The 26,712-nt window shown below is 39.1% G+C and overlaps 1 protein-coding gene across 7 annotated transcripts in view; it reads left to right on the forward strand.

The window, feature by feature from the left end:
- LOC140195114 (uncharacterized) overlaps nucleotides 1-25,325 on the forward strand; it is a 72,820-nt gene extending 47,495 nt beyond the window's left edge. For 6 of the 7 annotated variants that reach the window (XM_072252869.1, XM_072252872.1, XM_072252871.1 and 3 more), the window contains 5 exons: nucleotides 5,751-6,050; nucleotides 13,308-13,604; nucleotides 14,460-14,594; nucleotides 18,433-18,543; nucleotides 24,815-25,325. In XM_072252869.1, the coding sequence (XP_072108970.1) occupies nucleotides 5,771-6,050; nucleotides 13,308-13,604; nucleotides 14,460-14,594; nucleotides 18,433-18,543; nucleotides 24,815-24,834 (843 nt within the window). In that variant the 5' untranslated portion in view covers nucleotides 5,751-5,770 and the 3' untranslated portion in view covers nucleotides 24,835-25,325. Of the gene's footprint in view, nucleotides 1-4,499; nucleotides 4,560-5,750; nucleotides 6,051-13,307; nucleotides 13,605-14,459; nucleotides 14,595-18,432; nucleotides 18,544-24,814 lie in introns of all 7 variants that reach the window. The other variant, XM_072252867.1, reaches the window with a different exon arrangement.
- The last annotated feature ends 1,387 nt before the right edge of the window (nucleotides 25,326-26,712 follow it).

Genomic DNA, 26,712 nt, shown 5'->3' on the forward strand with positions numbered 1-26,712 from the left:
ACACCGTCAAAAAGATGGTGCCCCGATAACTCCACTGCCGAGTTAAGGGCTATTCTTCTTCATCTTCTTCTAGAGAATGCAGTTAATTACTGCTTTTACGTGCACTCTTTCCCTGATGGCAGTTAGAGGAAAAAATGTCATCCCATATTATTGTTGCAATTTTATTGCTGAACACAGTAAATGTAAAAAAAGTGGAAATAAAGGGTGGAAGTAGTAATGTGATTAAACTGGGTGTTTTTGGTACATGTTACAAATAGTGCAAACGTGTAGCATTTTGTGTGTGTTACTTTGGATTTCTAGCATCTGCAGACTTTGTCGTGTATATAATATTTTTGTTTGTCACAGAAGTTTGGAAATTTAAAACAATATGTGAACATTTTAAGTATGATAGTACTGTTCTAAGTAAGCACTAAATGAAATTAGAAATATATGATAACACATTAATATGAGAAAATAATGCAATTATAAAGTCTGAATAAATTCGTATTTCTCTGAAAATATTTATGTGGTTTGTCATATTTGGTCCGTGTGTCAGAGTATCGATCTTTGGAGGTTGCATTGATCATTTCTGGACAAACAACGTATTTTTTAGGTTACGTACAAGATCTTTCCTTAATGCAAAATCATCCAGGAAGAAATTAATAAAAAAAAGTAGTAATTTAGTGTTTTAATTTTCTACTTGGTTTACTCACTAACAACATTTAATGTCTTATTTAAACTACATTTAAATCATTACTGTCCAGCATAAGACTTGCCTATATGTCTGTTTACTCTTTTAATGTGGACCAGAAGCGGAGAGTGTTAATGTTGATACTGTTTGTATGGTGTGTAGAATTTAAGAGAAAATGGAGCAGGTGTTTAGTTGTAGAGTTAGATATATTGTTACACCTAGTCTAAATACATCACTTGACATTAATGTATGCATGTTTGTTACATAGAACTGATAGCACAAAAACAAGACTCAACACAATTACACCTTGCTTGTGTAATTACTTTACATAAGCGTCCTCCCATTTCAGCTACCTCACCTAAAATTTCAGAATAGCTTTCTATTCTCTTTTCTCCCATAATTCTTCTGGATTCCATTTGAAAACATAATTTCCCTTAAACCTCAGAGCAGACTTTAGGTTCTAGTAATGAATTTTCCCTTTATCTGGCGTTTGTAGTTATTAGTAACTACCTTGTATTTGTAGCTCCTGGGTAATATCTCATTTCACAGGTGAGAACATTTCCTGTACATCTATACTGTCCAAACAAATAAATTTTTTAAAGTCTCAAGTCCTTTTTATAGAACAGTGAAGCATTTTGATAACTCATAACAAAACCAAAATCTAACAATTGAAAACCAAAAATAAATGTGCAAAAATTGAAAATAAAAACAGAAAATGCTGCATAGGTCAGGGAGCATCTGTGGTTTGAGATCTAACACTGGTAACTTTTGGTTACCTTTATAGGATATCACTTTAGCACATTTTATTTTCAAAAGTTAATTTAGTTTCATATAGTAATTAAGTTTACAGTCTGATGCACGGGCACCAAAGAACACACATGGGTATTCTGTAGTTTCACCAAGCAAACTTCCATGAAAAGAATTGTTCCTCTTTCTTTGTTTTGACAGTGACATGTGGTCCGGCTATATGCAATTGAAAAAAACTGCTAATTAACACTAAAACTAAAAGCAAAATTCTATGGACACTGAAAATTTAAAATGAAGTAGAAAAGCCTAGAAATATTCAGCAGATTGGGCATCATCATTGAAGAGGGAGTCAGAATTAATGTTTCAGGTGGATAATCTTTCATTAGTTTTGATAAGAAGTCATTGAATAAAACAGTTATTTTTACTTTATCTCTCTAAGGATGCTTGCTTCTACCATTTTCTGTTCTATTGCTAATTAACAATATTTTTCAGAACAGGTATTTCTTGGTACCAATTGTTGATACATGGTAGTAATTTAGTGATAATGTTATGCTACATGACTGTAGGTGGCATGTATGCTACAAGGTTTCTAATGTAGTAAAAAACCAACAGAATGAAAACTCAAGTTGTACAGATGCAAAGTGCTTATCGCTTATTGATAGCTTAGTTGTGTCTAATCTTTTTTTTCCAAGTTTTTTTCTGACATAAAGCAGAAAGGTAAACAAAAGAACACTAGTCACCAGAATAACATATACAGAAAATTCTGCTGATGCTGGAAATCTAGAGGAAAACACACAAAATGAAACGTTGACTCTTTCCATAGATGCTGACTGATCTGCTGAGTTCCTCCAGTATGTTACGAGTGTTAAACAGAACATTTTGGGCCAAGACCCTTTATCAGGACTGGAAAAAAATAATATGTTGTACATGCTATTTATTATAAATTGCCATAAATTACACATTGCACATTTGGACAGAGATGTAACATGAATATTTTTACTCCTCATGTATATGAAGGATGCAAGTAATAAAGTCAACTCAATTCAATTCAATCATCAGGCTCTTGAACCAAAAGGGGTAATTTCAGTCAACATCACTTGCCCTATCATTGAAATGTTCCCACAACCTGTGGACTCACTTTCAAGGATTCATCATCTCACATTATCGATATTCATTGCTTTTTTTGTTATAAATATTTCTTTCTTTTTGTACTTGCACAGTTTGTTGTCTTTTGACACTGGTTGAATGCCCATGTTAGTGTGATCTTTCATTGATTCTATTATGGTTATTATTCTATTATGGATTTATTGAGTATGCCCATAAAAAGGTGAATCTCAGGGTTGTATATGGTGACATATATGTACCTTCATAATAACTTTATTTTGAATCTTGTCCTTTGAACTCTTCTGGTGTGAGGAAAAATGTAATCCTAAAAATGAGACAAATTTCTTATCCCAGATTTCAGACCTGGAGAGAGTTATGAGCATTTGAGATGGTGGAGTGCTGGAGTGTGGGACCTCTGAGTGTGGATTGTGTAGAAGTGACAATATCATGTAAATAGGTGTAACCATTGGTGGCTGAGTCTCCTGTGCATTTGCAATAGCTTGTTTTAACGTGAGGGATCAGGATGGAAGAGGTACACGGGATGCTTTCCTTTATTAGCAAAGGCAAAGGATATAAGAGTAGGGAGGTTGGCTAGAAATGCATACAATACTACCTAATTGCAGCTTGTTGAAGTTCTGATTAGCACATGAAAGATGTGATTACACTGGTGCAGAAAAGATTTATCAGGTGTTGTCAGGATTGACAAATGATGGTTACGAAGAAAGATTGGATGATCTAGGTTTGTTTTCTTGGGTCTAGCATTGGCTGAAGTTGATACTTTATACTTTATGCTTTATTGTCGCCAAACAATTGATACTAGAATGTACAATCATCACAGCGATATTTGATTCTGCACTTCCCGCTCCCTGGATTACAAATCGATAGTAAATATTAAAAATTTAAATTATAAATCATAAATAGAAAATGGAAAGTAAGGTAGTGCAAAAAAAACCAGGAGGCAGGTCGGGATATTTGGAGGGTACGGCCCAGATCCGGGTCAGGATCCGTTCAGCAGTCTTATCACAGTTGAAAAGAAGCTGTTCCCAAATCTGGCCGTATGAGTCTTCAAGCTCCTGAGCCTTCTTCCGGAGGGAAGAGGGACAAAAAGTGTGTTGGCTGGGTGGGTTGTGTCCTTGATTATCCTGGCAGCACTGCTCCGACAGTGTGCGATGTAAAGTGAGTCCAAGGATGGAAAATTGGTTTGTGTGATGTGCTGCGCCATGTTCACGATCTTCTGCAGCTTCTTTTGGTCTCGGACAGGACAACTTCCATACCGGGTTGTGATGCACCCTAGAAGAATGCTTTCTACGGTGCATCTATAAAAATGAGTGAGGGTTTTAGGGGACAGGCTAAATTTCTTTAGCTTTCTTAGGAAGTAAAGGCGCTGGTGGGCCTTCTTGGCAGTGAACTCTGTTTGGTTGGACAAAGTCAGGTCATTTGTGATATTGACCCCAAGGAACTTAAAGCTTTTGACCTGTTCCACTTGCGCACCACTGATGCAAATTGGGTCGTGCGGTCTGCTACTCCTTCTGAAGTCAACAACCAATTCCTTCGTCTTGCTGACATTGAGGGATAGGTTATTGTCTTCGCACCATGCCACCAGGTTCTTACTTTCCTCTCTGTACTGAAACTCATAATTACCCGAGATACGGCCTACAGTTGTTGTGTCATCAGCAAACTTATATATTGAGTTCGATGGAAACTTGGCTACACAGTCATGGATGTACAGTGAGTACAGCAGGGGGCTGAGTACACAGCCTTGTGGGGCACTGGTGCTCAGAGTGATTGTAGAGGAGAGCTTGTCCCCTATTTTTACAGCCTGGGTCCTGTCTGTGAGGAAGTTGAAGATTCAGCTGCAGATCTGAGTGCAAAGGCTCAGGTTCTGGAGCTTAGGAATCAGTTTATTTTGAATGATGGTATTAAAGGCAGAGCTGTAGTCAATGAAAAGGAGCCTTACGTATGCGTCTTTATTCTCCATGTGTTCTAAGGAGGAATGTGGGGCCAGAGAGATGGCATCTGCCGTTGACCTGTTGCTCCGGTAGGCGGATTGCAAAGCGTCGAGGTTGACTGGTTGGCTGTGGTTGATGAGATTACCAGTAAAACTACATTTTGATAAAAGAATAGTGGCCACCAGAAGACTTAATTAAGTAACCGACTAGGTCCTGATTACAAAGTAAAATGGTTTTCCACATGTCTAACAGGAAATCCAGTTTTCTATTACAGCAATGGCCATATGCCATAACATGATTAATGAAACTCCTGAGCCTGGCGTCATCACTGCTGCATGCCGTGTCTCTTCCTCTAGGCTTTGTCTGCTGTTCCCTGTTACTACATTAGCACAACCTACATCCCTATTTACTAGTTACTAGCCCTCACTATTCTTTCCTATACAACACCACTCTCCCCACAATTGAAAACATCTTCAAGAGGCTATACCTCAAGAAGCATCATTCATTACAACGCCCGCTCCATCCAGGGCATGCTCTTTTCTCATTACTATCATCTGGGATGAGATACAGGAGTCTGAGGACTGCACTCAATGTTTTAGGAGTGGCTTCTTTCCCTCCACCATCAGATTTCTGGACAGTCAATGAACCCATGACCACTATCTTGTTATTCCTCTTGTGCACTATTTATTTATATTGTTCAACACGGTAATTCTTATATCTCGTGACAAAACAATAAATTTCATGACATATGTCAGTGATAATAAACCTCATTCTGATTCTGAATTTCTCAGAACTGTTATCTGGACTATTTTACATCTGTTGGTGCCCTTTTGAGAATTTTAATTGCTGATGAAAGTAAACCCATTTATGCTTGATCTGGAGCAGGGGTTCCCAACCTGGGGTCCTTGGACCCCTCAGTTAATTGTAGGGGTCCATGACATTGGAAAGGTTGGGAACCCCTGATCTAGAGTCACCACAATGGTCTGAGTGTTACAGAAATGTGCAGCACAGAAATTGGCTCTTCACCCCGCTATGTTCATGCCAACATTTCTGCTCATCTACTCTAATCCCATTTGCTCACAATAGATCCATCTCTCTCTTTGCATTGCATGTTTGAAATACCTGTCAAAATGTCTCTTAAAAATGTTGATTGTATCTTATTTAACCAGCTTCGCTGGCAGCTCATTCCGGATATCAACCGCTCCCCACAAAATAAACTTTCCCCTCAGATAGTTACATTTTTATGACAAATGCACTTACTCATACCTGTCTGTTCACAGATGACATTGTTGATATACTCATGGTAGCATGTATTGGCCCGAGTTTCTCAAAAGAAATAACCAATCCATCTTCCATGCTTGGATTCATGAATATTACAAGGTCCTTCAACTGTTCACAAATTGGAACTCAAAGAAGAATAACAGAGATAAAAGTATCTTTAAATCATTCCATCAATGAAAAGAATATGAGAAAAACTGTGTGCCAAAATACAACTCCGTATTTTGTAGCCATGGGCTGGTTTATATGTGAAACTCACACAAAAGAAGATCACATTATGAAACTGAAATCATTTCCTCAAGGTAAGGTTGTTTTGCTTTTCAAATTTGAAGTTTATTTTTTCTTTACAACTTTTCTATTCATTTTTGTTACTCTTTAAAAAGACTCAAGATTCCAAGTACTGGATGTATGTATTTTACATATTTTATTTGTTTTTTTCCCCTCAGTTTCTATCAGATAATTCTCCTAAATGATAGATTGTTTTATTCTGTTGTAAATCATAATGTAGGAAATGTCATATTATATAATTGCCAAGGAAGTCTCAATGTGATTCAGTTAATTACTACAGTCAACACATTTTTTTTAGTTTGACCCTCATTTGGGTTAATGCAAATCAAAACAGAGTGGCTTTCAATAATGTAATAAAATAACACAAAGTATTGAATGTGAAAAGATTATTTAGCTTCTGGGCATTTTCATATTTGTCTCAATATGATTTGTGCCTTCTTCATTCAGTCATCTTAGGTTTTATTTTGAGTTAGGATCCAAGATAATGTAAGTCTTCAGCTTAGCAAAAATAACCTGTTCTAACAACCAACCCCACTTCTCTGATCAATCACATTTCATTGCTTTCCTCTTTCATTACTGTGTGGCTGGTCAGAGATCAAACAACATCTTTAAATTTGTCAACGTCAGCACTGTTGTTGGCAGAGTCTCATATGGTGACAAGGAGGTGTACAGGAATGAGATAGATCAGCTGGTTGACTGGTGTCATAGCAACAACCTTGCACCCAACACCAGTAAGACCATGAAATTGATTGCGGACTTCAGGAAGAGGAAGTCATGAGAGCACAACCCAATCCTCATTGAAGGGTCATTGATGGAAAGGCATCTTCAAGTTCCTGGGCATCAAGATCTCAGAGGATCTATCCTGGGTCAACATATTGACACATTTGCAACGAAGGCATGCCAATGGCTATGTCAAGATGTGTACTGGCAATGCCAGAATCCAGACTCCCATGTAGAAACGGGAACCCAGACTCCCATGTAGAAACAGCTACCAGTGTTTATTTGAAAGAATTCTAACATCTGTGGCTTGGGTGAACAACACCATGAGATGTAACATTCTCAAAACGAGGACCCCATGATTAGCTATGTGTCCCCTTGGCTGGGTGTCTGTTTAAATAATACAAGTAATGTGGAATCCCTGAGCCTATCAAAATAAACTTAACAAGCTTAAGCAGAAAGCACCAGAAGACCACTTTACAATAAGCGAGTCACTCACGAACAACACAAGGGAATCTAAATAACTAATGACTCTTATTAAACAACAATTAACCAGTTCAGGTACTCTATGAACCTCGGAGCCCAACTCTTTCTGGGTCCCCGCACACCCATGAAGAGCTCATTACAGGCTATATATCATTAAGCGTTTGAGGAGATTTGGTATGTCACAGAAGAGTCTAGCAAACTTCTACAGATGTACTGTATGTATGTGCAGAGTGCGCTGACTGGTTTACATCACTGCCTAGTATGGAGACTCTGATGTGCAGGATCAAACCGAGGAAAGTTTACACTCAGCCAGCTCGATCACAGGCACAACCCTCCCTACCATTGAAGTCATCTCCAAAAGTTGGACTCCATCATTAAGGATCCTCACCATCAGAAAATACCCGCTTCTCATTACTACCATCAGGGAAGATTTACAGGAGCCTAAAGACCAATTCAACAGTTTAGGAACAGCTTCTTCCCCTCTGCCATGGGATTTTTAAATGATCCACGGACTTGTGAACACAATCTGCTATTCTACTTTCGTAATCTATTTATGGTATTTTTTTATTGCATTAACTAACCCTCATTGTCAGTTTCTATGGGAGAAACATACAGTCGACATTTTGGGCTGAAACCCTTCGGCAGGCCTCCAGCATTTTGTGTGTGTTGCTCAGATTTCCAGCATCTGCAGATTTTCTCTTGTTTTCTCATTGTCAGTTGTCATTTTAACTCAACTCTGTTATATCAGTGGAAATATCTGCGCAAGTTATTTTAACCCTGGGTCAACCATTCCTGAATGTTACTGTTTCTCTTGGACCAGTATACACCCACACTACTTCCCCCACTTATAAAACTGACATAAGGGATCTCCCTTGGGAAAACAATTGATCATTCTTCTCCTTGCCCCAGGCATGGGGGTCTTCTTTGAAGTAGTTTTGGAGTTCTCTTCTTTCTAAATCCTTCATTATTATCCTTTTTTTCTTATCAGTTCTGCACCATTATGCTCCTATTCTGTAAGGTCTGACCTGTCGGGCTAACCTGTGTCCACCTTTCACTGGCCTGGACTTAATTCTTCAAGTCGAATCGCCTCATTGCTCTTCTGCCAAATAAGAATATGCCTCCAATGTTATTGCTTTGTTTTTTACTGACTCAGTCATTTTACACCAGTTATAGCCATTTCAAGTCAGACAATACGCTCAGATTATTTCAGTTCATGGACACTGACTATTCTTCTAATAAGCCCATGTTGATTCTTCTGCCTTATCAAAGAGCATCGTACAAATAACATCTTATTTGGGAATGATCTCTGATTATCAGATCATCAGTAATTCAAAGTTCAAAGTAATTTTATTATCAAAGTACATATAAATCACAATATATAACCCTGAGGTTAATGTTCTTGTGGGCATTCAAGGCCCTTTGTTATGTCCACTCTCAATCACTTCAATCCAGCAAAAGTTAATTTTAAAAAAAGACAGCTTCTGCTTCTTCTGGTGAAAACTAAGGTTTTTGGTTTGTCTTTTAATCCACTGTCCTTGACGTGTTCCAGCTAGCTGTTTGACAGATTTTTAATTTCTTCAGGCCAACGTTTCTCTCCATTTTGATCCACAGAAAATTCTAAGGATCACATTAATTTAGAGAGCTTTTGGTGAATGAACATAGGTCCAAAAGGAACACTAGCCCTTAGATACACTAACTAAAGTTGGTAAAATAATAACTTGAGTTTATTTAAATCTTACATCCATCCCACAATGTGAGGAAGTAAAAATCTTTGCATAATGACTCTTTGGCAATGTACAGACATGTGAATTTAAAAGTCTAATGGCTTGTAGAAAGAAGCTGGTCCGTAGCCTGTTGGTTCTGGTGTTAAAGCTGTGGTACCGTTTGTCAGACGGAAGCAGCTGAAATAATTTATGGTTGGGATGACTGGTGCCCCTGATGATCTTCCAGGCCTTCTTTATGCACCTGCTGCTGTAAATGTCCTCAAAGGAGGGAAGTTCACATCCACAGATGTGTTGGGCTGTCTGTACCACTCTCTGCAGTGCCCATCAATCAAGACTGGTGCAGTTCCCGTACCAGGCAGTGATACAGCCAGTCAGGATGCTCTCAACAGTGCCCCTGTAGAAGGTCTTGAAAGTATTATCAATGTAATACCTAGATATGGAGATGAATTATATTTAAAATGACAACTAATAATGAGGATTTCCTTTTGGAAGTTTGGCAGTGAATTCCACAGATTCACCACCCTTAGGCTGATGAAATTCATTTTCATCTCTGTTCTAAAGGACTTCCTTATACTCTGAGGCTGCGCCCTCTGGTCCCAGACTGTTCCAGTATTGGAATCATCCTGCCCATGTCCACTCTACCTAGGCCTTCAATATGCAATAGGTTTCAATGAGATCCCCTCTCATCCTTCTGAACTCCAGTGAGTACAGGCTCAGAGCCATCAAACGCTCCTCTTACATTAACCCTTTCATTACTGGGATAATTGAACCTCCTCTGGACCCTCTCCAATGCCAGCACATTCTTTCTTAGTTAAGGGGCCCAAAATTGCTCACTGTACTCCAAGTCTTCTCCGTGGATTGTCACCTTGTCGTGGTGGAGAGGCTTGTGTGGTTCTGAGATCCCGAGAGCGATGCCGTCTGGGGTTATGCTCCTGGTAGTGTCACCCATGGCGGTAAGGTCGAGGGTGAGGTCCCTGACAAAGAACAATCCAACCAAGACCTCAACGGTGGAACAGGCAGATGAAGTTACTTCGAACTCAATGGCTGTGAAGGCAGATGAAGGCTGCAACAAATCCATCAGCTCCATTCGTCGTGGTTTCCATGCCATTGGAATCAGTTGGTTTGTGAAGTATTGTGTGCTTCTTGGAGTGCAACATCAAGTACACATTAAACAAATACACGCATAGGCGTCTTCGCTCTGTGGGCCACTTCTTCAGAATGAAGACCATCATCCTCGACCTCGAGGGATAGCCACGACAACTCCAAGTGCGCTCTGACCAATGCCTTGAAGAGCCTTACCATTACATCTTTGCTTTTATATTCTCGTCCTCTTGAAGTGAATGGGAACATTGCATTTGCCTTCTTTAGGAAATCCTGCGCAAGGACTCCCAATTCCCCTGCACCTCTGATATCTGAATTTTCTCCCTGTTTAGAAAATAGTCTACTCCTTTATTCCTTCTACCGAAGTGCATGACCATACACTTTTCTACACTGTATTCCAACTGCCACTTCTTTGCCCATTATTGCCACAACTCAGTGATGCCCACGTCATATCTGCCAACTTCTAACTGTGCTACAAGATCATCAACCTTATTCCATATGCAGTGTGCATTCGAATGTAATGCCTTCAGTCCTGTATCTGTAACTTTTTTCAGTTTTGCTCCCATGTTACTAGAAGTTGACTTCTTATCCTTTTCTAAACTACCAACTGCTCTATCCTCTGATCTATCACTCTGGTTCCCATCCCCCTGCCAGATTTGTTTAACCTCCCCAATAGGTCTAGCAAACCTGTGTGAAAAGATATTGGTCACCCTAGAATTCAGGAGTAACCCATCCTTTTTGTACAGGTCATACCTTCCTGAGAAGAGATTCCAATAGTCCAGACGTCTGAACTTTGCCCTTTGCATCAATTCTTCAGCCATGCATTCTTCTTCTAAATCACCCCATTCTTACCCTCACTGGTGCACCATGCAGCAATCCAGAGAGGTGCTGCTTTTCTGCTTTCTGCTTAACTCCCTATATTCTCTCTTCCAGACCTTATCCCTTTTCCTGCCTATGCCGTTGTTACCAATTTGTACCTTTACAATGCTATGGACCCAATCTGAGATGTCCCTGGCACCTGGGAGGCAAAACACCATCCAGGTGTCTCTTTCACATTTGCAGCTTCTTTCATCTCCTGTCTGTTCCTACATCTGTGGAATCCCAATCACTACTGCACTTCTCATCCCTTCCTTCTGAGCCGCGCGACCAAGTTCAGGGCTGGCGACCTCGTCTCTGTGGTTTTCCCCTGGTGAGTGTCAAACAGCTGACTAGGCTTTGCTGTCCAGTGGCCGGAGGGCTTCAGAGTCTAGGGTGAGGGAGATTGGGATATCATCACATGTAAATTGTCATGGTGGTAGACTGGAGGGTGGGTTGTTAGAGTTGGAATACTTGCTGAACATAAGAAATAGGAGCAGGAGTAGGCCATCTGGCCCACCAAGCCTGTTCTACCATTCAGTAAGATCATGACTGATCTGACCATGGGCTCATCTCCACCTACCTGCCTTTTCCCCATAACCTTTAATTCCCCTACTATGCAAAAATCTATCCAACCTTGTCTTAAATATATTTACTGAGGTAGCCTCCACTGCTTTATTGGGCAGAGAATTCCACAGATTGATTGTAGAGGTAGGGGGATGAAGACTGGCACTAATGGATGGGTGGAAGATTGGGGTAGGGCACTAGAAGGATTGCAGGATCAGCTTATCCGGAGCTTGGGACCTATGCTATGTGATGCTGCGGAACTGAATTTCTTGTCATGTGCATTTTGCCATGTGTTTTAAGGACACAGAGCTCTTTTCTCATTTGAAAACAAGTTCAGCACTGTGCTACTCCGGAAATTAAGACCAGACATTTCAGCCGTGACTCACCCTTGCATACTTGATCCAGTTACATAATGTGTTTATCTCTGAAACACCCCTATTAGGATTGGGCAACTCAGATCATGTTATTCCAAGACAGCCTCATCTTCCCTATGCGGTGCCAGATGAGGAGATATAACCATATAGCCATATAACAATTACAGCATGGAAACAGGCCATCTCGGCCCTTCTAGTCCGTGTCCAATGCTTACTCTCACCTAGTCCCACCGACCTGTACTCAGCCCATAACCCTCCATTCCTTTTCTGTCCATATAGCTATCCAATTTAACTTTAAATGATAACATCGAACCTGCCTCAACCACTTCTGCTGGAAGCTCATTCCAGGACACAGACACAGACAAACAAAATTGGACCCAGTACAGATCCCTGAGGCACACCACTAGTCACTGGCCTCCAATCTGACAAACAGTTATCCACCACTGCTCTCTGGCGTCTCCCATCCAGCCACTGCTGAATCCATTTTACTATTTCAATATTAGTACCTAACGATTGAACCTTCCTAACTAACCTTCCGTGTGGAACCTTGTCAAAGGCTTCAAGTAGATCTATCAAGTAGATGAGTTACTTACCTTTCACCTTTTGTAACAACTCCTCCGCTGCCTGCACAGCAATAAACCCCATTCAATTCTGCTGTGAATCTTTCCTCATAATGTTGAATTTTAAGTGTCAAATTCATTCCAACTTCTATTTTGTGAATTTTTTCAATGTAGCTTATTATTCTTTTAAAAATAGTGGTTCTAGAGTTGTAAAAATATACAGTATTAAAACAACCAATATAAGTATTAAGAAATGTCTATAAGAATACAATAATTCTTACATCTGTTTCTGTTCAGGTGAACAATCAAACAACTTCACCACTTATATAAACTCACACCCAAGTCAAGTCCCAAATAATAAGAAATTTCATTCCCTGCTTACACAAGCCGAGGGATTAGCCTTTTATAATCAACAAAATGTACATTATTTCATATTGCTTATAATTATGTAGAGAAAAAGTCAAGAAAAGCATTGTGTGGAACTCTTACAAATGATGTGTGATGGACAGCGATTTATTCAAATCATTATTACTTTGTACTTCTTTTGCTAAAACAATTTCTATTGAATTAACTTGTCATTAGATATGGTTACCCTTTATGAATTACCCTGATGAATTAAATTATATTGGTAATCGCTTTAGTTTTCCCATGATAATCACAAGGAAATTCTCCAAAGTTGACCCCACCTTGGTGAAATTCTGACCTCACCAACATGGGTTTTCCATTGTGCTCTCAGTGAAGTAGCGTTCTGGAATGGGAACAGCTCTGTAGAATTTCTGTAACAATGATCCTTACTGTGCCTCTCTCTTAGAAGACCATTGTGGAACTTGTTAATTTTTTGCACTTCCTGTATGTTTCATTTTCAATTTGTGTTTCTTTCAACACAGTATCAAAAATCATGGTATCTATAACAGACAGAAGCACTGGGACCAGTGGACGGAGGCTACAAATGTTTCCCTTCCCTCATAGAATTAATGCTAATTGGAGCTACAGTTCAGCAAACGGAATGAAAACAACTAATTGTTACATGGACGTACAATTCTATAAGTCAGCTGCAGGAAATCTGATAGATCAGAGCAGTGGTCCATGCATTGCGAAGAACTGCAGCAATGCAGTAAATAAGGATATTGTGCATGATCTATGTTACAAAAACACAACTAATTATTTCACAATGTTCCATCAAGGTAAATTGGAGATTTTAATGTCGACTTTGTTTTTCCAACTTCACTATGTATAATGAAGAAGCATCTGCTCACAGAAGTAGCTTAGCTTAGAGTATTAAACTCACCCATTTCTGTGTAGTATGATTGGACCAATTTCAATTACGTTGTTAAACTAATTTATTTTCTTCCAAATTAAGAGATTGGCCATTCAGGAGGGAGATGAGAAGGAGATGTGGAGGCTTAGCCCCTGAGCATATTCAAGAGGGAGATAGTCAGACTTTAAATATTAAGGAGATTGAGGGATATGGTGCTAATATTAAAGATCAGTCACTTTCTCGGTGAATGGCAGGGTACCCATAAGGGGCTGAATGTCCTTTTCTTCATGTTCTTAAGTTTTACCTTTCCCATTTAGACAACAGTAGGCAGTAACAACTTAAACCAACTGGATTCTAGAAGGTTGCCATATACTGGCACACTGTTGCAAGTTTCTTATCACATTGTAGTCTAGAGCTTTGAGTTATTTTCTGAAGTCTACAGAGATATCATTCGGTGGTTAATTCCATATTTTAACTCAGTGGCACTTTCTAGGTCCCAGCTGGGCTTTGCTCAGATCCACTGTCATTACCTACTTGTTAAAAGATAGGTAACTTACTGTGGGACTTACTGTGTGAGGAAAAGAAAAGCAAAGTCTTACTCACCTTCAACCACCTTGATTGTTACAGATCCAAGATAATGATGACTAATCATAGCAATCAATGTCTTCAAGTTAGTCTACAAATGACCCAGAAAAGGCAGAGAAACAAGCAGATGATTTGATGGATTTAAAACATTTATTTCACTTTGAAGTTATAAGTGACTAGAATGTCTCCACTTTAGATATGAACACAAGGCTGGCAGAGCCTTTGCCAGAGGACATTCACGTTGTCTGGAACATCCATTCCCCTGACAAAATGCAGAGTACAAAGTGCTTTACACACATCAAACTTCAGAAGTCTGCTACTGAGTATCAAGGTTAGTACATCAATTTCTATCTGTTGAAGGTCACTTGCAGTTAGTAGTCAGGAATCTGAATATCAAGTTAACAAGAAACATAAAGAATGCAGAAGGTGGATGTCACATAAATACTGATTTATTGGTCCAGAGTGTCAAAAGTCATGATAAAGAATAAAAATGAAGCAATGAATTAGTTCCTGAAAATAGTCTACAAATTGTTTTTGTAGTCTATTGTAATAGAATACAAACATTTGTTCCATAACAGAAATCCTGCTGTGATTCCATATCCGAGTTGCGTTATCAAATTTGATTGTGCAATTTAATTACTGAACATTCCATCAAGGATAATCTTAAGAAAACAAGTAAATTACCTTTTTTAGATTTACCTACCAAAACCCACTTTCATAGACATATACACATAGATTTAGATTGAATTTCTTGAATTATTATTTAGGGCACTCCTGTTTTACTGCTGATGGAAAGATATGAACTGATGCCCAAAGTGACCAGCAAGAAACTGAGCATGACAACTCTATCTGGAATTAACGCTGGGAGGAAAATGATATCTCCTAAGAAGTTTATTGGTCTGTTGTTTCACATCTCTGATTGCATCAGTTAGGTATAGCAAGACTACTTAGACAAGTCCCAGTGGGTAGTTTAGGTGATGCAAAAGCTGAAATGTTTGACAGCTTATTTCATCTTCCTTATTGCATTAATGATGTCACTTTAAAAATTTGAGACATTTCACAAAGTTTGTGAAAAGTGTAATTGAAAGTGAAAAAGGATCTAGTGCTCTCCTGGCATATATGACAAATAAATTCTTGGGCTTTCTGCTAAGTACAAGTATCGATTATAACCAATGTTTCAATGACAAACTCTGCCATCTTCATCAGGGATGATGCCTGGGCATATCTAGTCTGGTGGTATTTTTAACCCAGTTGTCTGTCCCTCATTCAATCAGGTTTCTGTTGTCCCACCTTGTTTACGATCGAATTCCAATTCATACTTAGAGCGAGACCTTAATCTTTGTTAAATTCCTTAGATTTATTTCAATGGTTTCCTTCAACAGGTGGTCTCAAAAGCCACTGGCGTGGCAGAGTAGCTTTGTGCTGTCAATGTCAATTCTATGGCCATTGCGAATGCAATGTTCTGCTAATACTGTAATTAAAATCTTTGACAAGACCGTTAATAATGGCTTGCAAGGATGGAAGAAGGCGTAGAGGGAATGTTCAATGTTAATAGTAGAACTCATATGAGACACTGTGTGGAAAGGTCTACTTTGCTTCTTTCTTAATAAGTTCTGTTTCAGCTCATCTGCTACTAAACACCTCGTCCATACCTTTGTTATATTGAGACTTGACTTTTCCTGATGATCTCCCTTGTATGGCTCCTTATACAGTCAAGGTTAACCAAAACCCTGTTGGCTGGTTATGAGCTCATATCAAAGCTCACTCACTATTATCCATGTGCTTGCTGATCTATAGTGACTACAGAAGCATCACTTCAACTTTAAGCACAAGAGTTCTTCAGGTGCTGGAAATCCAGAGCAACACACACTAATTGCTGGAGGAACACAGCAGGTCAGGCAGCATCTATGGGGAAGAATAAACAGCTAACATTTCAGGCTGAGACCCTTCATCAGGACTGGAAAGTAAGGGGGAAGAAGTCAGAATAAGAAGGTGAGGGAGGGGAAGGGTGCAAGCTGACAGGTGATTGGTGAAACCAGGTAAGGGGGAAGGTGGGTGGGTGGGGAGGGGGGATGAAGTAAAAAGGAGGTGATAAGTGGAAGAAATAAAAGACTGAAGAAGAAGGAATCTGATAGGAGAGGAGAGTGGATCATGGAAGAATAGGGAGGTGGAAGGGCACCAGAGGTAGATGATGGGCAGATAAGGAGAAGAGAATAGTTAAGACGGGAGCTGGAATGGGGAATGGTAAAAAAGAGAAAGTGGAACCTCCTCTGCACCGCCTCCAAAGCCTTCCTCAAGTAAGGAGACCAGATAAAGAAACTGAGACCACTGTTTGTGGGAACACAAAAAATAGAATAAGTGTAGTTATTCTGTTTTGTTTAAGAGCCCAATGGTTGACGGGTAGTAACTGTTCTTGAACCTGGTGTTGCAAGTCCTGAGGCACCTGTACCTTCTACCTGATGACAGCAGCGAGAAAAGGGTATGGCCTGGGTGGTGAGGATCTTTGATGATGGTTGCTGCTTTTCTATGGCTACATTTCATATAGATGTGCTCAATTGTTGGGAGGGCTTTATCCATGATGTACTGGGCCAAATCCACTACCTTTTATAGGATTTTCTGTTCAAAGGCATTGATGTTCCCATACCAGGCCGTAATACAGCCAGTCAGCACACTTTCCCCCACACATCTATAGAAGTTTGCCAAGGTCTTTGATGACATGCTGAATCTTCGTAGACTCCTGAGGAAGTGGAGGCACTGTTGTGCTTTCTTTACAATTACATTTATATGATGGGTCCGGGACAGATCCTCTGAAATAATGACACCCAGGAATTTAAAGTTACTGACCCTCTCCACATCTGATCCTCTGATGATTACTGACTCATGGACCTCTGGTTTTCCTCTCCTGAAGTCTACAATCAGTACCTTGGTCTTAATGACATTGAGTGAGAGGTTGCTGTTACTACACAACTCAGCGAAGTTTCAATCCTGTATGCTGATTCATCAATACCTTTGATATAGGCCTCAACAGTGGTGTCATTGGCAAGCTTGTATATGGGGTTGGAGCTGTCATGGGTGTAAAGCGAGTAGAGCAGGGGGTTAAGCACACATCCCTCTGGTGGTCCTGTGCCGATGTAGATTGTGGAGGAGATTTTTTTTACCAATCCAAAATGACTGTCTCTAGATTTTACAGAAAATGGTGTGAGAAACAAAAACATCCAGTGAAAGCACCTTGTGAATTAGAGAGGTCAGAGGAGAGTGGCCAGACTGGTTCAAGCTGACAGGAAGATGACAGTAACTCAAATAACCACACATTACAACAGTGGTGTGCAGAACAGCATCTCTGAATACACAACACATTGAACCTTGAAGTGGATGGGCTACAGCAGCAGAGTGGCCACTTTATTAGGTACAGGTGATATCTAATAAATTGATCACTGTGTGTGGAGTGTGAGCTGTTTTTACTTAATTGTGAATAATTTACCTTCTTTGTTACTGAATGGTGGCAGAGGTTTGTTAAGTCTGTACGCATGAAAGAACTTTTGTTTTCATTGTAATTATTTGTATAAGCTGCTTTCAACATAATCTAGTGCGAGGAAAGGAAATAAATTCTGAGAACACTGCCTTAGTCTCAATTTACAGTTATTAGTTAAAAGGGAACAGTATACAATCAATAGAAAGCTAATAAAATAGCTGTTGGAAACATCCCATTGTCTTCTGTAAACATAGACACTTATTAGGAAACAGAACTAACTTTCAAGTGGCATTTCATCTATTTTAAAAGGACAATAATCTGTTCAAAACTTTCATAAAACAAAAAATACTGGAAATAAACATTAGATTACTAAAATCAGCCATTTCTGCTGTTAACCTGACATTAACCTAATCAAAAGATATCAGATAATCTGTATAAGAAATCATGAGAACAGTAACTATGACATAACACTTGCATATATTAAAATCCACTGCTCTGTTTGCCCATTCATTTAATCTAATATTTTTGTTGAAACTTATGCTTCCTAAAATAAAGCCATGAGCAGACTACATCTGTAATCACACATCCTTTATAGGATTAATCACATTTTCCTTTCAATGTTTTACACAAACAAATACAATGGTGTCAAAGAATGAAAAATATAAATTTGCCATTAATACTTTTCTTTTATTTCTAGAGCAAAATTGCATCCATGAAATTATTTGGTTAGCTTTGTTCCCGACAATTTGTATCATCCTACTTATCATCATATCGTACCAGTGGTTCAAAAGAGATCCATCCTGTCACGGTCAGTACTGTATAGAATCAACCCCTACCTCAGGAGTTGAATAACAGAACTTTTGTTAATTTAAGTTTCATTGAGTTATGATTTGAAGAATAATTTTAGAATGCTTCATATTTATTAAAGCAATACATAGCAGACACTTCATATTTAGTGAAAGAAATTAGTATTATAATTTCAAATACAGCAGGGGTTACACCAATAGTACACAGTTACAAAGAAAGGTGATGTCTAGGATCAGAATGCTATATATTTTTTTCTCAGCCCCTTGACATGTGTTATTATTTTATGATACATAATTCATAATCAAAGTGTTTAGGTAATGATGTGAGCAAGATCAAGTTGGTTAGGATGGTGTATGAAGTGGTTGCAGTGTAACCCAGTGGCTGACAAATAGTGCTACTCTCAAAATGCTGCTTCCGTTTATCACTGTGAGCCATGACACCCAGGACATGGGATTTACCCACATGTATTAATTGGATTCAGATATTAATACGACTGGAGAAGAGTGTTGTTCTAATTAGTGGTCCACAGAGATCAGTCCTTGAGCTTCTAATGTTTTTTGATAAATATAAATGACTTGTAGATGAGTGGTTTAGCAGATTTGTGGATGTTACCAGGTCTGGTGAAGTTCTAGACTGTGTAAAGGACTGTCTTCACCGGGCACCTATGCTCCATCCACCAGAGAAAGCGGGATCTCCCAGTGGCCACCCATTTTACTTCCACTTCCCACTCCCATTCCAGTATGTCCACCCATAGCCTCCCCCACTGTTGTGATGAGGCCACACTTAGGTTGGAGGAACAACACCTTGTATTCCGTTTGGGTAGCCTCTTGTCTGATGGCATGAGCATCGATTTCTCAAACTTCCAGTAATGCCCCCGCCCACCGATCGCCCCCCTCTGGTGCTCCTCCCCCTTTTTCTTTCTTTCATGGTCTTCTGTCTCTTTTACCAATCAACTTCCCAGCTCTTCACTTCATCTCACCCCTTCGGGTTTCACCTACCTCCTTGTGCTTCTCTCTTCCCTTACCCCACCTTTCAAATTTACTCCTTAGCTTTTTGTCTCTAGTCCTGCCGAAGGTTTTTGGCCCGAAACGTGGACTGTGCTTTTTTCCATAGACGCTGCCTGGCCTGCTGAGTTCCTTCAGCATTTTGTGTGTGTTGCTCGGATTTGCAGCATCTGCAGATTTTCTCTTGTTTGTTAAAAAATAGAGCAGGATCAGATATAGTGAAGAAGTGGTGGGTGGTGTTTAATCTGGAGGTAAGATGGTGCCGCACTTGAACAGTAGGTGTCAAATGTAAGGGAAAAGTTAATGGCAGGGCCCCTGAGCATTACTATAAAGGGGGTCCGTGGGCTTCATGTCCAACCTCCATGGAAGTGGCCAAGTACATAGATAGGATGGTAAAGAAGGCATGTGTCACATTACCTTCATTGGTTGGGGCACTGAGTGTAAGACTACAAAATCATATTGCTGCTTTATAAAAATTATTCGGCCACACTGGGAGTATTTGCACAGTTCTGGTTGGCCCATTACACGAAGAATGTGGAGTCCTTGTAAAGGGTGCAAAAAAGGTTTATCAGGATGCCGTCAGGATTGGAGGGTATGAGCTACAAGGAGAGGTTGGACAACCTTTGATTATTTTCTCTGAAGCACCATAGGCTGAGGGGAAACCAGATGGAAGTTTATAAAATGATAAGAGGCATAGATAGAGTAGATAGTAGGATCTTTTGCTCAGGGTAGAAATGGCATGCACTTGTGATGAGAAAGGGAAAGTTTTAAAGGAGATGTGAGGGCAAGTTTTTACACAGAGACTGGTAGGTGCCTGGAATAGCAGCCAGGGGTATTGCTGGAAGTAGATATGATAGAGGCATTTAGAAAGCTGTTAGGTAGGCACATGAAAATGCAGGGAATGAGGGATATGGATCGTAGTTTAATTTGGGATCACATTCACTGCAAGTATCATGGGCTGAAGAGCGTGTCCGTGTTTGTACTTTTTTTTTATTCTATGTTCTATCTTCCTCACTTTACAAGTTCAAAGTTAAAATGCTGTTTTTTAAATCAGTGACAAATAATTTCCATTAAATTTATTATATGGTTCACTGGACATGTAATGAATAGTTTACAGATGAAATTGTAAGATTGCATGGATACAAAGCAGTTCCAATTTAGGCAAATTTAGTTAAGAAACCTTATGTTAAAACATATTTTTGGAAGTAATAGAGGTGCATTATGAGTATTCAAAATAAACATAAAATGATTCAATTAGAGGATCTTATGTATACAATAAATCTGTCTATAAACCTCTGTGCTTTTGTATTTAGTTTGTATTTCGTATTTATTCTGAAAAATAGAAAAGTACAATCTGCACAGTCTAATTCTACATTGTAATAGATACTGTGTGCTACGTTCTCAAAGAATTTTTCATAATACTTTATGGAGGGATATAAACCATGTGCAGAACAATTTCTTCCAAGGAAATATGTTTTAATATTAGTTTTAAGGGGTTTGTTCATGTTAATCCAATCATTGAACCTGTCATATTCTCTAGCACAGACTAAAACTTGTAAATCACAACCACGTTATTAAGGAATCAATTATTTGACTTTTTGAATGTTTCCTGCTGCTAAACTGTGATAATAAAGGCAACTGTATTTTCCTTTTGGGGACCAAGAGGAAACTTCCAGCAACTGGCTGATAGTGAAATAAATTAAGAAAGATCGTCAAGCAAAGTGATTCCTTACTGAAAAGAATGAAAGGGTCAAATGTTATCATTTTATTTTGTTTTGGGTTTTAATTAATAGTTCCCCCAAGGATTCAGTATTTTCTTTCATTTCTGTTAAGTAATGTGCCAGGATTAATTCTACTTTCCTGCAACTTGGTTACTTAAAAGTTCTATGGTAAACACAATTGTGGGAATCCAAACTTCAACCTTAAAGTCCAAGTGCAAAAATTATTAAGATATTACAAAGTCTATTATTGTAATTGGCCATTAATACAGGAATATATTAGAAAATTCAATCTCAAAATTAACTTGACACTCAAATTAACCTCAGAACCTCACTTTATGTGAATGTTCAAATGATATAGAAACATAGAAACATAACAATACTGTTCCGAACATGTCCTTACTTAAGAAATTACCTAGGGTTACCCATAGCTCTCTATTTTACTAAGCTCCATGTAGCCTTCCAGGAGTCTCTTAAAAGACCCTATCGTATCCGCCTCCACAACCGTCGCCGGCAACCTGTTCCACGCACTCATCACTCTCTGCGTAAAAAAAAACAACTTACCCCTGACTTCTCCTCTGAACCTACTTCCAAGCACCTTAAAACTGTACCCTCTTGTGCTAGCCATTTCAGCCCTGGAAAAAAGCCTCTGACTATCCACACAATCAATGTCTCTCATCATTTTATACACCTCTATCAGGTCAGTTCTCATCCTCTGCCGCTCCAAGGAGGAAAGGCCAAGTTCACGCAACCTATTCTCATAAGGCATGCTCCCCAATCCAGGCAACATCCTTGTAAATCTCCTCTGCACCATTTCTATGGTTTCCATAACCTTCCTGTAGTGAGGCGACCAGAACTGAGCACAGTATTCCAAATGGGGTCTGACCAGGGTCCTATATAGTTGTAACATTACCTCTTGGCTCCTAAACTCAATCCCATGATTGATGAAGGCCAATGCACCATATGCCTTCTTAACCACAGAGTCAACCTGTGCAGCAGCTTTGAGTGTCCTATGGACTAAGACCACAAGATCCCTCTGATCCTCCACACTGCCAAGAGTCTTACCATTAATACTATATTCTGCCATCATATTTGACCTACCAAAATGAACCACCTCACACTTAATTGGTTTGAACTCCATCTGCCACTTCTCAGCCCAGTTTTGCATCCTATTGATGTCCCGCTGTAACCTCTGACTGCCCTCCACACTATCCACAACACCCCCAACCTTTGCGTCATCAGCAAATTTACTAACCCATCCCTCCACTTCCTCATCCAGGTCATTTATAACAATCACGAAGAGTAGAGGTCCCAGAACACATCCCTGAGGCACACCACTGGTCACCGACCTCCATGCAGAATATGATCTATCTACAACCACTCTTTGCCTTCTGTGGGCAAACCCGTTCTGGATCCACAAAGGAAGGTCTCATGCCTCCTTACTTTCTCAATAAGCCTTGCATGGAATACCTTATCAAATGCCTTGCTGAAATCTATATACACTACATCTACTGCTCTACCTCCATCAATGTGTTTAGTCACATCCTCAAAAAATTCAATCAGGCTCGTAAGGCACGACCTGCCTTTGTCAAAGCCATGCTGAATATTCCTAATCATATGCCTCTCCAAATGTTCATAAATCCTGCCTCTCAGGATCTTTTCCATCAAATTACCAACCACTGAAGTAAGACTCACTGGTCTATAATATCCTGGGCTATCTCTACTCCCTTTCTTGAATAAGGGAACAACATCCGCAACCCTCCAATCCTCCGGAACCTCTCCCATCCCCATTGGTGATGTAAGGATCATCGCCAGAGGCTCAGCAATTTCCTCCCTTGCCTCCCACAGTAGCCTGGGGTACATCTGGTCTGGTCCCGATGACTTAACTAACTTGATGATTTCCAAAAGCTCCAGCACATCCTCTTTCTTAATGTCTATATGCTCAAGCTTCTCAGTCCACTGTAAGTCAATTGCCAAGATCTTTTTCTGTAGTTAGTGAATACTGAAGCAAAGTACTCATTAAGTACCTCTGCTATCTCCTCCGGTTCCATACACACTTTTCCACCGTCACGCTTTATTGGTCTTATTCTCTCACGTCTTATCCTCTTGCTGTTCACATACTTGTAGAATGCCTTGGGGTTTTCTTTAATCCTGTCCATCGAGGCCTTCTCATGGCCCCTTCTGTCTCTCCTAATTTCATTCTTAAACTCTTTCCTGCTAGCTTTACAATCTTCTAGGTCTCTATCGTTACCTAGGGTTTTGAACCTTTCGTAAGCTTTTCTTTTCCTCTTGACTAGATTTACAACAGTCTTTGTACACCATGGTTCCTGTACTCTACCATCCTTTTCCTGTCTCATTGGAACGTACCTATGCAGAACTCCACTCAAATATCCCCCGAACATCTGCTACATTTCTGCCATACATTTTCCTGAGAACATCTGTTCCCAATTTATGCTTCCAAGTTCCTGAAAATAGGTACCAATTTTTATTTACAAAGTAAAGTTCAAAGTTGTAATTAAATGCATCTGCTACAAGAAGTCGTATAAAACACATGTAAAACAATCTGAACCCAAAATAAAAATTTCCACTGCATAGCAGTCAAGATAAGTATGTGAAATATTAAGGCAAAGATGGGGCAATAAAGACCCACAATAAGAAAAACAAGTTCATTTTATTGTCTGCATAGGAAATGCTTTTAGATTCCAATAAGAAAAGATTATTTGGATTGAAATAAAAATAATTTTACATAGTACTATTCCAAAACAGGTTAGAATTTCACCTCATTAAACTCCTATTTAATATACACTCAGCAGTGAGAAAGGCCTTCCCTCTTATTGCTTTTATTCACTTAGTGGCCACTTTATTAGATACCTCCTGTCCCTAATAAAATGGGGACCAACAGTGTGTATTTATTAGCTGAGCAAATAGTATTTGCAACTCTTCCTAACCATGATATTCTTAATTACTTTTAAATAATCAGCTTGATACTGAAATTAACTTTAACTAGTGAGGAGTCCCATTCCTTCAAATTTTAATTATACTTGGAGACATAAAAATATCCATCTTTTCATTATGACTTTTTCAATACGCTTCTTTTAATCCTACTTTAATATGTTCCTATATCTGATTCGATACTAAATTTGATACTGTAATGAACCTTCCTGGCTTAGACACTATGCTGCTCCGAAGTTTGGAGTTTAATTCCAGCACCAGTCTATAAGGAGTCTCTGTATGTCCTTCCCCGTGGAATATGTGGGTTTTCCCTGGTGCTCCGGTTTCCTCTTACAGTCCAAAGACATACTGGGTAGGTGAATTGGTCACGATAAGTTGTCATGTGATTAGGTTAGGGTTAAGATTGGGGTTGCTGTGGTGACATGGCTCAAAGGGCTGGTATGGCATATGCCATGCTGTATTGCTAAATAAAATAAATTTAAATTAACAATTTTTCAATCTCGTTGGACTAAGAGGATCTACAGTGCTGAATGTTGTTCACACAGATCTTAGTGAGGATGCAGGTTTGTTTAAATTCAGAGGAAAATATGTATTACAGATGTTCCATATCTGAAATGAAAACAGTGGAAGTGGTCAGGACGTTTGGCAGCATCTGTGGAGAGAAGAACAAAGTTTGTGTTTCAGACCACATCATTCATCATGTACAATTGATCTGAGGAAGGACAAGTGTTGTGGAGGATTTAAACTCAAGGAAACCAAACAAATCTGAAAAGCTGCATCAGTAAGGACTACAAGACTAATTGATTGTTGTGAAAACCATCTTGTTCACTAATAAGCATTCCTCCATAATACCTCTCTTATTTCCTCCAAGGCACGTTTGTAACATTCTTGATGTATTGGGACTGCAATTTTCACAGCATTACCCAGCTGGTGTCTCATTTGCTACTAAGATCACCAGCTTTACAACTGGAGACTGGAGATGAGCTGCTTCATTTTAACAGCTCACTCATTCTTGTTATGTATTCATGTATACTTTGACCCTTACAACCTTCCCTGTGTGCTACATAATGTGAGAAGGCATTCTGGGTAGATGATTTACAAGCAAAATAAACAGCATCACGTTTGTCCCTCACTTCTGTCTCTCGTGTGTGTTATTCATGGCCACCCAGCTTCCCAGTACCACAAACATAACATCTCTGTTCTGTCAAATAGAGAAAGCTGGAATGAACTTACTCTCAAATACGTAAAAAAAACAAACAAACATAGGTTATGGTCATATTTTATCCTAAAGTTTTTTTATTATTTCTTATGCTATTTGGCTAAATAGATTACTTTCTGTTCTTTCAAAGAAGATAGCATCTCGCAAGCCAAACTTCATAGTACTAGAATATGAGACCATTCTCTCCAATGATGAAGATTTTCTTTCAACAAGTGAAATAAGCTTAATATCAAGAATTTCTGAGCAATGTCCTAAGAGGAATTGGGCATGGATTTTACAGTTTACTCAGTACCATAAAGAAGTAAAAAGGAACCAAAACATGTTATTTGCTATTCAATAATAAAGCTATTTTAATTTTATGAGCTCATCCTAGAAAGATACATGAAGTTAAATGGTCAGAGAGCCAAAAAATACAGATTGTGGGTTTCTGAGATTTAAATTATAACCTTGAAAGTTACATTAGCTAAGTAGGGAATGATGTTGCTTAAACCATGAGTAATTTCTAAACATAGTATAGTGTCCAAATATGAGCAGTTCTTGCACAATTGCTTTCTTGAGATGAGACCACAATATAGTTCTAAAACGTGCGTCTTCACGAACTGATCTTTAGGACTTAAATGTGTGATCTAACTTGAATGAATATCTTATTATTTGCTCAGCAACTCAAGTTACCATTAGGTAGGGATAGGAAACAAACTGATTCCCAGGAAGCTAATTACTTTCTTTTGTGTGGTTCATCTCCCCTTCAATATATATAAAATATGGGATAGACTCACTTATACTGCAAGGATACACATTCTGCATTTCCTTCTTTTTCCTACCGAAGTCCGACTGACTTGACAACCAGCAATCAGATTTATGTTGTAGATAAATATTAAAAAGCACTGACTCCTTGATTATGATCACGTTAGGAAACACCATAATTGCTACTAGACCTTTCAGACTATTACTTTAGAAGGCAGACAAGATGGTGAGGTTAGGTCTAGGCAGATTATGGAACATAGAACATTACAGGCCCTTCAGACCATGATGTTGTGTGATTAGTTTAAAAATATCAAATAGTGCTCATCCAACCTACCACATCATCGTTTTATCTAAATTAGGGATTGATTGGCAGCAGAAGAGAATCCAGTGAGGAATGTAACTAGAATAGAGCACTGGCCAAGATTCTACAACTCCTCAGCCATTATCAGTGCTGTAGAGTTAAGGCTGGCAATGTTTTGATTCATAGTTGACATAGAAAAGTATTTGGCATTAGTGATGACTAAGAATTTAGC

The sequence above is a fragment of the Mobula birostris genome, chromosome 3 (genome assembly GCF_030028105.1).
Source record: "Mobula birostris isolate sMobBir1 chromosome 3, sMobBir1.hap1, whole genome shotgun sequence".
Classification (NCBI taxonomy): domain Eukaryota; kingdom Metazoa; phylum Chordata; class Chondrichthyes; order Myliobatiformes; family Myliobatidae; genus Mobula; species Mobula birostris.